Source organism: Quercus robur, chromosome 3 (genome assembly GCF_932294415.1).
Source record: "Quercus robur chromosome 3, dhQueRobu3.1, whole genome shotgun sequence".
NCBI lineage: Eukaryota > Viridiplantae > Streptophyta > Magnoliopsida > Fagales > Fagaceae > Quercus > Quercus robur.
Window position 1 is genome coordinate 19,449,202 of NC_065536.1, and position 16,803 is coordinate 19,466,004.

At 32.6% G+C, this 16,803-nt stretch overlaps 1 protein-coding gene across 1 annotated transcript; it reads right to left on the reverse strand.

Moving 5' to 3' along the window:
* Positions 1-633: 633 nt before the first annotated feature.
* Positions 634-2,993, reverse strand: LOC126717414 (calmodulin-like protein 8). The gene is made up of 4 exons (XM_050419147.1): positions 2,767-2,993; positions 1,848-2,005; positions 1,608-1,688; positions 634-961 (listed from the first exon to the last, which is right to left on the reverse strand). Exons 1-4 carry the CDS (start codon positions 2,840-2,842, stop codon positions 827-829), a joined length of 450 nt encoding a protein of 149 aa, XP_050275104.1. The 5' UTR covers positions 2,843-2,993; the 3' UTR covers positions 634-826.
* Between the last annotated feature and the right edge of the window lie 13,810 nt (positions 2,994-16,803).

The window sequence follows — 16,803 nt, forward strand, 5'->3', positions numbered from 1 at the left end:
TCTAAAATTTAGGGGATAAAGTCCAAATTCTAAAACTTCATAGTCTAAAATCCAAACACCCTCAAACTTTAGAGTGTAATTTACAATGTACCTTTTTGTTTATAATTTTTTGAAATGATATAACATGTGCATGGGATAGAAAATATAAGTTTGAGATTTTTGGAGTAGAAAATATTGCAGCATGTGCATGGGGTAGAGAATATAGCATATGAGGATGAACTGTTTTGGTCTTTGTTCTTGATAAAGTTGCCCTCTTGCTTTCAAAAGAAAATCTTATTTTAACAGGAGAATTAATATTTCAAAGATAATTTATGCTAGGAAAAAATCCTGCAATAGGCCAAATCAATTGGAGGGTAATTTACATTCTAGTGATTTTTTTCTAGGGACAGTAAGGAAAATTAATGAGTCAAATTGAGTGAGCTGTAAGCCTCTAGTGCCGCCAATTAGTTGAAATCATACTAAGAACTTGGTGTATTTAAAACTAGAGTATGATTCATCCTATATTCTTTACACTATATTTACATATATAACATAATGAAAAAGAAAGATTCATTTAAAATAATTCACTTTGGCATCTAAAATAATTCCATATTTCCTGGCCATCTATCAAAATCCAATGTTGGTGATGACTAGAACTCTTCGATCATTTAAGTATTCTTTTGAGCGTATAGTTACACATGCAACCCATTATCATTCAATACAATAAGACATGTAGAGATATTCTGTATATTTTTATTAATTTGTTCATTTTACTTACAAAATAAGTCGAAGATATTAATAAAAAAAATAATTTAAAAAAAAACTCAAACTAGAGATGCACATATAATCAAGCGGCCAACATCATTCTAACAAATTCCTCATAATTAACTAGACCATCGCCGTCCAAATCAGCTTCTTTGATCATTTGCTCCACCTCTTCATCTGTCAATCTTTCTCCTAGATTCATCATTACATGCCTCAACTGCAATTACATGCGGAAAAAGAAAATGTCAATAGGAGCACTACAAGAAAAAGAAGACAAATCATGTGTCATGTCCACGTACTACTACGACTAATATTCTTTGCAATGATAAATAAATTAAATACCGTTTTTATTTGGTGGAGCAATCACTTTGGTTGAATCTTCAAACAAAATTTATATGATAACACAAATTTAGGTGAGAAGCTCCACTGCAATATTATTTCCAATAAATCATTTTGATATTAATTTGATTTTGAATTTTGAATGAACAGAAAGAGCTTTTTGACATACATATATATATATATATGTATATATAATATTCAAATTTTTTATTTCCATAAGTTTCTTTTAGAAATCTCGGTTGAATTTTTTTGTCACAACATTGTTAAATTAAGACGCTATCTTTTCTTGTCTTGTTTGATAGATTCATTAATTAGTAAAATCTCAAAAAGGGAAATAAAAATTAATGTCATTTTAGTGTAGGAATAGAAGAAAATAATTGAATGAGAAGCATAAGCTTATGAATGCGTGCATGGCCTCGATCGTTAGGTGATAGTGACATTTTGAATGCCTTTTTTTTGTTGAAAATTTGACATTGAGATTTTTAGACATGGTAAAGGAAGATAATGGGGGCAAAGTATTCAACCTCAGTTGGTGATATGTAACCATCTTGGTCCTTGTCAAACACTTTGAAGGCTTCTTTCAATTCTTCTTCTGCTTCATTTTCCTGTAATTACAAAACAAAAATAAATAAATAAAACGTACAGTTTCCATCAGTACTTTTCTTTTCTTTTCTTTTTTAATTGAAAGAAAGGAACACAAGACTGGGAAAAAGATGTTTGGAAAGATTGAAATTTTGTTAAGTGATTTTTCTTTGGTACTTTACCTTCATTTTCCTTGCCATGAGATTCAAGAACTCCCCAAATTCTATGGTTCCATTACCATCAACGTCCACTTCATTGATCATGCTTTTCAATTCTTCCTCTGTAGGATTTTGATCCAATGATCTGATTGCAATGGCCAATTCTTCAATGGTGATGCAGCCTACCGTTTCATGAATAGAGTATATAGTATGAGAAAAGATACATAAACTCTGTTTTCTTTCTTCAAGTTTTAAGAATATAGAGAGTAGAGGACCAAATGAGAGTTTTCGACCTTTTTCTTAAGTTTTCTTTTAAATGAAAGAAGTTAATGACCTACAAGCTACAACAACAATAAAGGGAGTAATTGTGTCAAAAGAGTTAGCATATTAGGCAACATTTGAATTAGGCCAGGTGTCGTTCTTGGTCAAATTCTCTTGATTCTATTTACAGTTACACACACATGCCATATCAATAGTAAGACAAATTAACAACTCAAAGAAACAGTCAGAAAAATTAATAATTGGAAATTTTTAATCACCAACTACATCAAGTTTATATATATATATATATATATATATATTTTTTAGATTAATAATAATTCTAACATGCTCAATTTTTACTACTATATGATTAATAGATCCTATTATCTAATGTGTATGGTACGGGAGATTATACACACTTGAAGGAATAATTATGTGGTCAAATCTGGACACCCAAAATCAGCCAAAAAAAAAAATGAAATAAAAACACCTATTTCCTTTAATCTTGTGCTCTAGTGCTAATGTTTAGTTTTTATTAAGAGAACCTAGGCTATTACTTCTCAAGAAACTAAAACAACAAGCATAAAACTGAAGTAATAAGATCATATTTCCTAGTAGGAAAATATCAGCTGGGTTCAAAGCCCACTGGTGACAAGAAAATCTAGAGAGAGAGAAGGCATACCGTCTCCATCCTTGTCGAAGAGACAAAAAGCTTCTTGAAACTCAGCAATCTGTTCTTCAGTCAGAACATCTCCCATAATTGATTTTTATCTATGGATTTGATCAAAGACTAAGCTTTGCACTTTACACTTTAACCACACAAGCAAGCTGGCTCTTACACTGAGAATACTTTGAAATGCGGATGCCTATAGCTTGACCACACAAACACACATACAGAGAGAAAGAGAGTACTCGGGAATAAAGGAATGACCTGCACAAAACTACTTAAAGAGTCTCCTTCAAGGTTGGTAAAACTTAATTGTCCATTCATTACGTTAGAATTTGAGAACGACATGGACAGTCAAAGGTCTTATTTCTTTAGTCAAACATGCTTAAATTGAAAATTTGCTAGAGCAATTTTCTTGATATTTATTCAAAAAGGTAATGTACGGGGAAGAATTGAAAATGGTTCTGAACTTTTTTGAATTTATATTTATTTTATCTGCATTAATACTAATCATTATGACTTTAATTCATCTTTATATAAATACCGTAGAATTTAGATATATAGCGTTCCACGACAATTGTTCTATCCTATCACATTAAAACATTAACTTTTTTAAATATAATTAAATTTCAAATCTCTTATTCAACCACAAAACATTTTAACAATTAAATTAAAAAAAAATCTATTATGATGCTGTGTTTGGTTAGAAGGAAATTGATTTTTTAATTTTTTTTTTTTTTTTTTTTTTTTTTTTGCATTTATGGGTGTTTGGGGTGATGGAAAATATTGGTTAACAGGGAATTATTCTTTGGTTGACTATAAAATAAAGGCATTTATGGTGGAAATTGATTTACGTTTTTATTTTCCGTCTCACCCAAAACTTATTAACCGAACCACCACCACTCACCCCTCACTATCTGCCACCCAACCACCACTCTCACCACGATTCCCAATTATGATTTTTTTTAATCTAAAATTTTTATTTTTTTTGTTACATATAAGCTTGGAAAATGAGAAAATGTGAAAAAAAAAATGTTTTCCATAGCATTTTCAAAAATGCAACCAAACATTTTAAAATAATTTCATTTTCAAGAAACATTTTCACTTGAAAATATTATACATTCTACAAACCTAAAACAGAAGACTAATCATTTTATTGAATTTTCTTAATTTTATACATAGTGGAAAAGGTCGTCCATATATAAATACAGAACTTACAATTTTGTCCATGCATATTGTCGTCAGCTGTCACGTAGTCTAACCGTGTATAAATCTGAGTATGACCCATCTTTGAAGATTTGTTGAGGCTGTGCTTGTTATTTTCCCCTATTTTATATATATATTTCTTTTTTCCCTTGAGTATGTTCGAAAATCGAAATAAAATAAAACGAATAATAGAAAGGGTCATGAAGAAAGTTTGTACGCGTGAAGTTTACGGTTTATAGAACCTTCATATAAGACCAAGCACAAACTACGCTGTAGCACAAATTATAAAAGTATATAAACATTACGAACATTATTCAATGCCAAGAAAAAGAAACGAGCAATTTCAACACTCAACAGTACAAAGAGTATTTGTTTAGTCCTAAATTTTGGGTTATGTCGGTAGTTAAAGGGCTTGTGAGACCCACTGGCAATAAATGTTCCACGAAGACCAGTTCTCTTCCGGGCCGAAAAGGCATATGAAAATAAGGGTAAAATTTATATACAGTATTTTAAGTGTTGTTCTTTAAGTTTTCCTTTTAAGATTTAGTCATCTGACTATTTAACTAAAAAATACACTTTTATTTCATGAGAAAAAATCCACATCGTAAAACCTTAAAAGGAAAATCTAAAGAACAATACCTAAGTATTGTACCTAAGTATTGTACTTAAGTCTTACTCCTAAAAAATGATAGAATTGTGTTAATCAAATATTTTGCAAGGAAGTTTGCTTAATGCTGAAGCAAAATATTTTAAGATTTAGTCATATGACTATTTAACTAAAAATACACTTTTATTTCATGAGAAAAAATCCACATCGTAAAACCTTAAAAGGAAAATCTAAAGAACAATACCTAAGTATTGTACCTAAGTATTATACTTAAGTCTTACTGCTAAAAAATGATAGGATTGTGTTAATCAAATATTTTGCAAGGAAGTTTGCTTAATGCTGAAGCAAAATATTTTCACCTAGCTAATTGGTTCAATATGAATGCCCTTTAAAAAAAATACCCTTTGATTTGTTGTATTTATTTCATTTCCTTTTGAAGCTAATGCTTCTGCTGTTATGCAAATATAACTACTTCTTCTTCTTCTGCTGCTGTTATGCCAAATATCTCTCTTAATTTAGGGCCATATAGTTAGGCAAAAAGTCAAGTGGTCTATGGGAAATGGGCTATGGGTCTGATATCATCTTCACTACATGGTACTGGCCTTTAGCTCTTCTCTTCTCTTCTCTACACAAAATAAGCCACCATGACACCAATTGCTTTCATTACGTGGTTTGGGCCTTGTGCCCTTGCTTACACTAATTGGGTTTATAATACCCATAACAAGTCTGGGTTTTACGACACATTATTAATCTACACGTTACGACGGCCAAAATGGCCCATTAGCATTAATTTTTGAAATATTTAGCAACAGAGCACAATTTTGGAAATAATTAGGGAAATACCACTTTTTCTGGTACTCGAGCTTGGTGAGCTCGAGTATCATGTTTTTTTAATCCACCGTCGCCCCATATTCAAGGAGCCCTATAGTGGCGTTTTTAAGCCCTATAGTGACATTTTCGGGCCCTATAGCGGCGTTTTCCTGCAAAAAATTTTTTATAAGTCTCCCATAACAGGTTAAAGGGCCCTATAGTGGCGTTTTTAAGCCCTATAGTGACGTTTTTGGGCCCTATAGCGGCGTTTTTCTGCAAAATTTTTTTAGTCCCCATAACAGGTTCAAGTGGCCCTATAGTGGCGTTTTTAAGCCCTATAGTGACGTTTTCGGACCCTATAGCGGCGTTTTTTTTTTTGAGAAGATGTTTGACCAATGAAAAGATGGTACTCGAGCTCACCAAGCTCGAGTACCAGAAAAAGTGGTATTTCCCTAATTATTTCCGAAACAGTGTTCTGTTGCTAAATATTTCAAAAATTAAGGCTAATGGGCCATTTTGGCCCGTTACGACCCACAATTACTGTGAGCTGTAAGGCAAATGACATTACATTTATAAGGATTGGGCCATAGAGTGAAAGATTACTCAAGTTTCCAGCGCATCACATTTGCAAGTCAAACAAGATAATGGGCTTCCAACTACACAAGGTCCAGCCCACAAGCACAGAAAAGCATGTCCGGCTCGTCTTCAAGCTTGTTGAAAAATTCATTAGAAACAAGGATTATATAAAATGTTAAATCTTATTACACACACTTTTTAAATAATCTATGTTTCTTTAAACATGATTTCAATTTTTGTGACTGTGTACACACTACTGTGAACGTGTATTAACTACTACTAATAAGTGTGTCATAATTATTACTCTATTTAAAAATTGGTGAAGTATAGAAGCAATTCAGTCAAGCTTAAGCTTGAAGAACACATAGTTTTGTTTTTTTTTTTTTCTTTCAAAGAATAACCCTATAAATAACACACATATATTAGTATGTCTATGACATGTTAAATCATATTTATTAGTATGTATATAACATGATTTAACATGTATTATTTTATATTTAAAAAATGTTAAGTTAGTTTTGACATAACTCAAAATAATTTTTTTGCCATCAATTATAAACTGTACACTATCTCTAAATCATGTGTATTAATTCTTCAAAAAATTGGGTTAACATTTTTTATTAAATAAATTAGAGATTACACAATTACTCCATACTTATAGTTTTACAAATTACGAAACATATAAATATTTCTTAGTTTAATGTAATTTAAAATAATAAACAACATTACACATCTAGACATATAGAAGTCAATATAACAAAATATTAAAATAATTAAAACGAAATTCATATTTGTAAAGAAGAAGTGCAATAAAGATCTCTAACTTGTAACCACTAAAACTTCAATTGTCCTTTCATATCTAAAAACAGAAAATAAAAACAAAATGTCTCTATATCTTTTATATTAAAAAAAAAAAGTTTTTGAATAAAGAAAAGCATGAGATGTTTGTATCTTTTTTTACAAATATATACCTTGAATACACCTTGATTTTATGAGCTATGCATGACATAAAAATAATAACAGTAAAAATTGCATTAGTCATTTACATAATGTAGGATTTATAAAAATTAAAAAAAAAAATATATATATATATATATATATATATATATATATATATATAGAAGGCGATTAGCTAAATTTTGTATATCATATCTAATCTTTTAAGAAAACGTTGGACACAAATAAGGGAATATTGAAATTTGACATAGGTGGACCTATCAGAAATTAAAATTAAAAAAAAAAAAAAAAAAAATTAGAAGAGTTCAAATAATAGCTCAATGGTAGTGACACCATTTATGATGCTCGGTAGTTGAAACCGTAACTTCACTCTTGCCCACTATCTCTCTATACCAAAAAATTAAATTACCATTATGCGTAAGCCTTTTCTGTGTTGTGTTAAGAAATGCATTGTCTATGGGGCTATATTTGGAAGTTTAACTCCTACAGTTTCTCTTCTGAGGATATATAAATCCCTCAAGATGTTGGAAATCCGTTTTAACATGACTGGTGTGTTACCAAGTTTAAGCATTTCACACTTGCAATGTCCCATAAATTCGGTGCGTAGAGAGCACAATTGTCGGTACTTGGCACCATCATGCATCAATTTGTAACTAAAACGATCGTATTGATAGGCCAGAGAGGCTCTTTGCTTAAACAAATTGAACTAGTTGCACAGCTTTGTCACCATTCCTCTTAGATTTTTTTTTTTTTTTTTTTTTTTTTGGTTTTGAGGTTTGTTGGTGAGCTACAAGTACTCCAATGAACTTATAAGAAAACTATATATCGTGTAAAACAAGAGGATCTTGAAAGTTGAAGCTTGAAGCATTCTTTTGCTAAGAACATTAAAATGGGATTTCAACAAGGACAAACTACGTCACTGGTATTCTTTGCAATGATTTCCTGTGTGATGTTTCCATGTGGTGCTTATTCCATTGCAATGATGATTGAGGCCCTGACTGATATCAAGCATACAAAAGAAGGCAGAGAACCAAAGTATCCAAAGGCTATGCGCATGGCTATTGCTTTTGGTTTGAGCTCTGTTGTTTCATTTTTCATTGTTGTTGTGTCATGTATCAGTCTTTTTCATGAAATTTCGGGTTCAACTACGTCAAGTTCTAATGCAATGCCAGAGGATGACTGTTGCCCATCCGTGCCTAGCTAGCTGCGTGGTGAGACTTTTTAACAATGACAAGAAATGTAGTGTTTGTTCAGAAAATTCTTTTCTTGTGGCTTTGAAGGTCTTTTTATTTGCAAACAGGATATAGGTTATGTTTAGGGTTTCTGTAGTTCTGTTTTGAGGATTGTTGATTTCTCTCTCTCTCTCTCTCAAAATTCCTATCAACCTTTTTTTTTTTCTTTTTTCTTTTTTAATTTGTTAGTTACACAATGAGGAGAAGAGATTTAAACCTTGGCCGTCTCTATTGAAAAATATCAAATATTTATATATCTATATTATATGTATAATGTATTGTAAGGAGTATTTCTATGTGTGTATTACATGTGTAGGTTGGAAGGAAATAAAAAGAGAATGTTAGAAAATTGTGATGTAGCATAAGAATTGACAAAGTCTTAATCATCTGTTACGTTAAAACTAATCCAAATTTACAAAAGAAAATAAAAATAAAATAAAATAAAAAACTATAGTTACCATAGGACTTGATAGAGTTTAGAATTATATATGACGTGCACATCATACTATGTGATATGTTACATTCTAATGTAAATATGAGTGCACACACATACATTATAAATCAAGGATTCACCAATCCATGTGCGGTGAGTGAATAATAGATATGAGAAAGTTATTGTCATGAGTGAAAATGTTACTATATACTTGAACAAAACATTAAACATGAATAATTTTTTTTTCTTTTTTAAAAAGAAAAAAAGTATAACCGTATTAACATGTAACTTGGCAAATCTTATCACTGAACTTGACGTAAACACAAACTTTTGCGGCCTTGTTACAGTTTAAAGTAATTTTTTTTTAAATAATAATAATAATAATAATAATAATAAAGAATGATTGGAAACCATGAAATTACTGCCGAATGTCACTTTTTTTTAATTTAGAAAATCCGAATATCTCAAGGTATTGTATACATCGTACTTATATGCAATACCTTGAGCAGATCTCTTGACATAAACATTTAAAATTAAATTTATAGAGCAAACTTGTTCTCATGTGGCTGAGCGGGCATTAATTGGGTCATAGGGCAATTGGATTTGATCCAATTCATAACTTGTGCATATCATTCCTGTAATTCATGTTCACCATTGACCATCGGCTTTTGTTATCACCTTAAACTTTGTCTCCACCTCGTGCATCTAAGGATCTAGTCGCCTATATGGCTTGTAATTCGTGGTTTATTCAATTTGCAAACAAAACGAAAGTTTCTTGGCTCTGTCTTTTATGGGTCTGTGAGTTTGAAGGTCCAGGTTAAGTTCATTGAGGGTGCCATGACCGGATGATGTGAAGTTGAAGTATGGATGTTGGCAACGGAGAATGAATCTGACCAGTGTCGGAGAATTAAGATTGTTTCGTTACAATTTTACAGGATAACATGAAATGTATTTGGTTCAATAGTAATTGCCGAGTGGGCTTTCTACTTGTTTATTAGGCATTTTTAATTGACATGAGTTATTTTTATTGGGCCATCTCATACATATTGCGGGAATTGCATGTGGTCTGCTCTGCTGAAAAATGTTTCCACGCAGCCACGCCCACTCTTTTTTTTTTTTTTTTTTTTGTTAAACACATTAGCAAAAAAACTAACTAAAGTTTGTAGAGCGATCAATTTTTTTTTAGTTTGAAACTTTAGGAAATAATAACACTTGATCAGTTGAAACTTGATAGACTAAAAGCACTTAGTAGAAAAATTTCAAGAATGGATTCTGCCATTTTGCCAATTCGGATAAAATAACGAGCTAATGAATCCCCTTCTTTTTGCCATTGTGCTTCCCAATCAAATTCGTCGTAACACTCATCAATAATGTAGTTTTGTCATTAATTTATTAGAAATGATATGTCTACAACATTTTTACAACATATTTACAACAAATCATAAGTGACAGATTGTTACTAGTTGTTATTGTTGGGTTAAAAAAGTAATCTCAGTGTTAAATTCAAATTAATAACAACTAACCACCTGTAATTTATTGTGAAAATATTGTAAAAATGTTGTGGACGTAACACTTCTCTTAATTTATACTTATATTTCAAAACACAATTTTTTTTTTTCCTCCAAATTATACTATTGGCCAAAAGTCTTGTAACTAAATTGACACTTCCTCATGCACAAAATGCTAGGGGGTCTAGGAGGGAAAGGGTTCAAACTGCGGGGTTAGCAGCATGTTGTAATTATCTCTAAAAAAATATACTATTAGATCTTGAAGTTTACCCAATGAGTGCTTTTAGTCTCATAAGTTTCAAATCAACTTGTTCTAAAGTTTTACAAATGAGCCCTATTACTCATTTTGTTAATTATTGTTAGTCTCTTGCTATGTGTTTAATGAAGCAAATGACTTAACATTTTTTAAGTGACATGACTATACTTTTAATATATATATATATATATCACTATTGATATGTCAAAAAACACTTGACCATTTTGATTAGATCCAAAAAAAATACAATGCCCAAAGAAGCCCATCATCACATAAAACAAGTCAATGGTATAACAAAGGAGAAAATGGACTTTTGCCCATTCTTTTTAAAATATCCATCAAAATGCTCCATGTCTGAAACTAATTTAGAAAATGCTCCTGTTTTGAAACTCGATTTTCTAAAAATCGAGTTTCAAATGTATAACTCGATTTTTGGAATATCGAGTTATAGCGAACATGAACTCAAGTTCCATGTAAAGTACTCGAGTTTATGGAACTCGAGTTCCACTTGAATTTTTTGAAGAAACTCGAGTACTTCACATGGAACTCGAGTTCATGGAACCTGACTTCCTTGCATGGAACTCGAACTTGAGTTCCAAAAAAAAAAAAAAAAATTGTTTAATTTTCAGTTTACTATAACTCGATTGTCCAAAAATCAAGTTTCAAAACAAAGGTATTTCCCTAAATAATTTCAGATATAAGGCATTTTGCTGAATATTTTTTATTTTAAAAAGGCAAAAACCCATTTTCTCCGTAAAAAAAAGCTTCAACATAACTGCGTAGCATCACAAGTTGTATAAGAAAACTCTTGGCAAGTTTAGAAAAGTATAGTTAAAATTTCAGGTTTACATTTCACATCTCCAGCCACTTATGTAGAATTACCAACCATTAAAAAAAGAGGAGTTCAAACTTTTGATTGGTTTCCGAGAAAACCAAAGAAAAAGAGAACGAGCTAGAAACTTAAAACACTTCAAGCCGATTTGCTTTTAACTCAGTAATGCTGGAGGTCTCTGCCTCCTCTTCTTTTCAATTAACAATATATAAAAAACTCTAAAATATTTATTATTTATAAATTTTCTCAGCAACCAAACAAATCTATAACCTTTTGTGAAGATGCACGTATATAATTGAGATTTGTTAGGTACAATTTCATTTGGTTTTGATTTGGGGGTGAAGGTCACGTGCTTCTTAATGTGTCATTAAAGATATGAAAATGGTTTTTAATATTAAAAATATTGTTACATCATTTAAGAAATATTATTATATTATTACTCTATTAGCCACATTGGAAATGTGACTAAAAGTAGTTACCTGAATGACTAAAAGGGTTCATTTTTAAAACATTGAGGATGAATAATGCTCTTTTAATTTGAAATTTCAAGACCAGAAGCACACGCTTGGTAAACTTTAGGAACCAAACTTCTATTTTAGGTTTTTTTTTTTTTAATAAGAATTCAAATCTTATTTTTCTCTATATTCCTATTTATCCATCTTAATATTACTAATTTGGTGCACCAAATTTTTTTTTTTTTTTTTTTTTTTTTTTTTTTTTTGAGAATCTGGTGCACCAAATTCAATGTGGTGATTCTAAAAAAAAAATAAAACTATGGTATAATCTTAATTATGATTATTTACCATATATAAGATAAATAAATATCACCCTTTAAAAAAAAAAAAGTTGAATAAATATAGTAAACTTGAAAGTTCAAATAGTGTATAAAAAACCATTGAACGTTTAGACCCCCAATTACAAAATAACCAATTCAAGTTTTATGACAAACAACTAGTGTGCGGAAAATGAACAAAAGCTATAAACAGAATTGGTAAACAATCTAAGCCAATTAAAATCACAACCACAGCAAATAATAAAATGCAAAGATAAAAGGGAAGGAAGATGCAAACACAAGGACAACATACGATGTGTTATCGAAGAGGAAACCGAAGCCCTCGGCATAAAACCTCTCCGTCGCCCTCCAAGCGGTAAGTAATCCATTAGAAAATGTAGTTGGGATACATGAACAACAATAAACCCTCCAAGCCTAATCTACCAGTGTACTTAAACCCTCCAAGCTTTTTGCTCCAACGAAGTTGTGCCAAACCTATTTCTTTTCTAGCTTCCCGGATTCCGCTACTTGACCATAGCATCAACCAATGTAGATTGGTCCCTTCCTAATTGCTTCCCAAAACACCAAACAGCCCTCTCACAGTAATGGATATGGTGAGAAAAGATTTTGGTAAAAAGACCTCTCAAGGGTTTAACAATGGAGAGGAAGAGAGTTGAGAAATTTGAAGAGTCTCTCATATAAAGATTGTGGATGAATCAATCTTGTTTTACTCTAGGGTTTCTCTCTCAAAATTCTCTCTAGAAGCTCTCTTTCTTTTGTGGGTTTAAGGGGTATTTATACTAGGGTGAGAATGGAATGTGAAGAGTCAGGATTTTCAAAACAGGGCTGGCTCGCGGCTTGACTGAGTCGCGAGATCCAACCATGAGATAACAGAACGGCCAGTTGTCCTATTTTGTCCTGTAGTACTCCAGCTAGCATGACGCTTCAACTTCTTGCATGCTTAGCACGTGTGCTGCTTCTGGCAGCTTGAAGCCGCGAGTCACCCGCGAGATCCAATCGCGAGTCTCTATTTTCTTGCACACTCTTAAGCATTTCAACACTCTATCTCACTCACTACCCTTACAAAAATCCCACCTAAATACAAGGTTACTAAATACTGAAATACAAGCAAATTTAGCACGGAATAAAGCCAACAAGATGGTTGATTAAATTCAACCTTACAATCTCCCCCTTTGGCTATTCCATGACAAAACTCTAAAACAGACTCTAGACTTAACATGTGAGTTGGGAACAGTTGAGCAAAACTCACTTACATCTAACTCTACAAACTGTGAAGCACTTGAATCATATGAACATGAAACTCCTGAAATACAACAATACACCATGATCATTGTATGCAGAAAAACATGAAATGCATATGAAGCAGGCAATATGTGATCAAGCAAAGATGGAGTTAGGAAACAAACCATGGCTTGATTAACTAAGCAATCACTACAAGGTGGTGACCACAATGCTCATTCACACTTGGAATGAACACTTGAACAAACAAGCTAACAAGCTCAATGCAAGTCACTTGCATGCCCAACACTCAACCAATGCACAATACACTAAGTATATGCATCTAAGAACAATCTTACAAGGGCACAAGAGTGACAATACTTAACAAGAAAATGCATAACATTTATTTAACAGTACTGATTTAAACAAAGTATAAAAAACTACATAAAGCATGGTACAGACCATAAAGCTTACAGATAAAGAACATAAACCCTAAAAGCTTGCAAAAGCAACATGGGTACAAACGCATTAAAAACTGAAAAACAACTTAAAGTAAAGTATTGAAACTGCTTGCAGAAACACTCCCTCTTAGGTAATTTTCTCCCCCTCTGATCAAGCTATCACTCCCCCTTTTTGTCATGGAATAGCTACATATCCTCTTCTAGCTTCCTCTGAATCTAATCCAATTGAGTTTGTAGTTAGGTAAACTTCATATCCCATCGAGTGCTGTGATGGTGTAGAGTAGATGTGAGTCTGGACATCTTGGTACTCAACTCATGAACAGATGACACAATGTGGTCAAGTTTTTCGTCAAGGGAGAAAGTGCTGAAATGCGAACCACTGTGAGATGTGGAAGTTTCCGGTTTGACTCTCTTCCGACTATGACCAATGCTTGCGTTGAATGTACGCATGTTGATTGGACTCGGTTTTGGACAAGGAGATTCATCTGCAAGAGAATAGGCACACAGCAAAGAACTAAAAACAGCACCACAAAGGACAGATATCAACTTGATTAGATTCAGATATGAGTGTAAACCAGAGATATCACACACAATTACGAACATAAGTCAGGTGAAAGTATAGAATGAGACAAGTACATCAAAATGGTGAAAGTGCAATAAAGCACAGAGTAACACAAATTTATAAATAACTTTCAATAAGACAATCTACCATGAGCATGATATGCACCGATCAAATACAGTAGAGAACAACTTAGACCACAGAAGATAGGAACAAGCATAGAACATAAAAAAAAATTAAAAAAAATAATAATAATAAAAAAAAAACAGTGAAAACCACATACATCCAAAATAGAGCAAATGGCAGTGGGACATAACATACTGAAAATGGAATGTTTTAAAGTAATACCCTCAAGACAGAAGCACACACATGTTATAACAACATAAAAACACAGTAATATAAGATAGGCAAACCAAAGCCACAGATATATTTAAACTCTCATACTCACAAATGGAGTATAGCACAGAAAAGCACCAAACCCATTTACCAAATGAGTATGAAAACCAACAAAAATCAAAGCACAGAACCAAGATTAGCACAATGTGACCAACAATATGAAAACAGATGAAATCAGCATCAAACACAACCAACCAAACCCAGCAATCTAAGAGTAAAATGTTCGAACACAGTATGTTACAAAATACAGTATCAACTCAAAAGGCAAGAAAATAATACTCAAAACATAAAATATGAAGTGAGGAAGAGAAGACTCATACCTTTTCTTGATGATTTTGAGAAGAAATGAAGCAACAATGGAGTTCGAAGTGGGCTACACGGAGCGTTTGGGAAGTTTCAAACAAAAGAGAAAATGAACAGTCACATAAAGTTCAAGGGAAAACTGAAAGAGATTTTAAAAACTGCCCTCACTATGCAAAACACGGGTTTTTCATGGCTGAGATAAGTCGCCAAATAGTCGCCAGATACACCTGCCAAAACACTTCAAGCCAAAAGTTTTGAAAAATTTTCTAAGTGTTTTTCGCGACTGGAAGTCTCACTCGCGAGTCACGAGCTGAGCCGTGAAAATCTCTGTGTACCCCTCGTGACTAGACCTTCCACTCGCAAACAAGTCGCCAAAACTGACCCGCGAGCTCGCAACTATGGCATGCGACTTGAATGACCCGCGACTGAGTCGCCAAAACAGGGCAACACTGTTTTTTGAAATTTTCAGTTTTTGAATAACAAAATACTTTCTAAAAACACCTAAAACACTCAAAAATCTTTTTATATTTGAATCAATAAAGATTGAGCATGTGAAAACACATTTTATCAAGTACAATCACACAAATGAATATGGGATTCATTGAGCATAACCTTGTGTGTTGTGTGTGGGTATCAACAATGAGATAGTCCTTAGTCTAATAAGAAGCTTCAATGATCAATTCAACCAAGGCATACACAATTCGCACTAGATCATGTGACCCATCTCAATTACAGAAGTATGCATATATGACCTCCCATAAGACTTGATTACAAACTTTGGAGCTTTACATTTGACTCCACTTTCAATCAAAATATTTGATCTTTTTGATCCTTTTGAGACAATCACCTCTCATTGTGAGAGTGATATTTGATATTTCACCTGAGATAGCCTTTGGCTTTTTGAATAATCACTCACTTTAATTTTTGGTCGCTCTCCCTTTTTCTTAGTCAAATACTAGTATGTGCGACAGGCTTTTGCAGCTCAATATCTCTTTTCATTTAGAAATTTACATTTGGTGAGCTCTTTTTAGCAAAAATAAAAATAAAGAGTGCGAAGATATATAGGCACAAGTCTATGCATGTCTCAAGATCAACATAACCATTCACTAATCATTCATGACAAGTTTGAAGATCTATTTACAACAGTCACATAGATTTCAAGATTTCTTCCACAATGATAAGAGTGCAAAGAAATAAGCTACGCTCGTAAATGCACAAAGTCATTAGCACAAAGGTACAAGGTAAAACAAGTTTTGAGACAAAACTCAACAATGTCGATAAAACTTTTTGATTTTCTACTTTTTATGTGGTTTTTGGATTTTTGACACATAAGAAGGAAAAGATTGATCAAAAACAACAAAAAGGAATAAACGATAGAATGCAAAAATAAACAAACACATTTCAACCAACACAATTAAAAAGCAAACAACCAAACAAAGTCACAAAGCATAGAAAGTATTGATACATGGACATGTTGTAATGCTTATGCATGAGTACCCTTTTTCACCCACACATCACTTGCGTTTGGGGTGATTTTCTTATAAGATTGGGTACGAGAGTTAGGGCTTTCAAATTTTCGTGTGAAGCTTTCCAAGCAGTTGGTGAAAGCACCCATCATCTTCATCACGTTCATCATTCTGGTATCACCACTTTGATCTCTTGATGGTTCACCAACCCAGTTTCTCCTGTCATTTTTAGGTCCTCGTGACCTTGGAGTAGGTGCATTATTCATTACTCTCAGCTTTTGACAATTTGGCCGAGTATGCCCTTGAAGTCCACAATGATGACACACATAGTTCGATCTTGGACCACTTTGTGATCGTGGACGAGACTTGGCTCGAGATTCAGACCTGCCCATAAATTGATTATGAGGGTTGTTCACCATCCGTTGGTTCTCCACATTCC

Bases quoted from the DNA above. Each gene is read 5' to 3' on its own strand.
- LOC126717414 (XM_050419147.1), bottom strand. From the start codon at position 2,842: ATGGGAGATGTTCTGACTGAAGAACAGATTGCTGAGTTTCAAGAAGCT. The intron at 2,006-2,766 runs GTATGCCTTCTC...ATGAAACGGTAG, and splicing joins CTTCGACAAGGATGGAGACG to GCTGCATCACCATTGAAGAA. The intron at 1,689-1,847 runs GTAAAGTACCAA...TTGTAATTACAG, and splicing joins TCATGGCAAGGAAAATGAAG to GAAAATGAAGCAGAAGAAGA.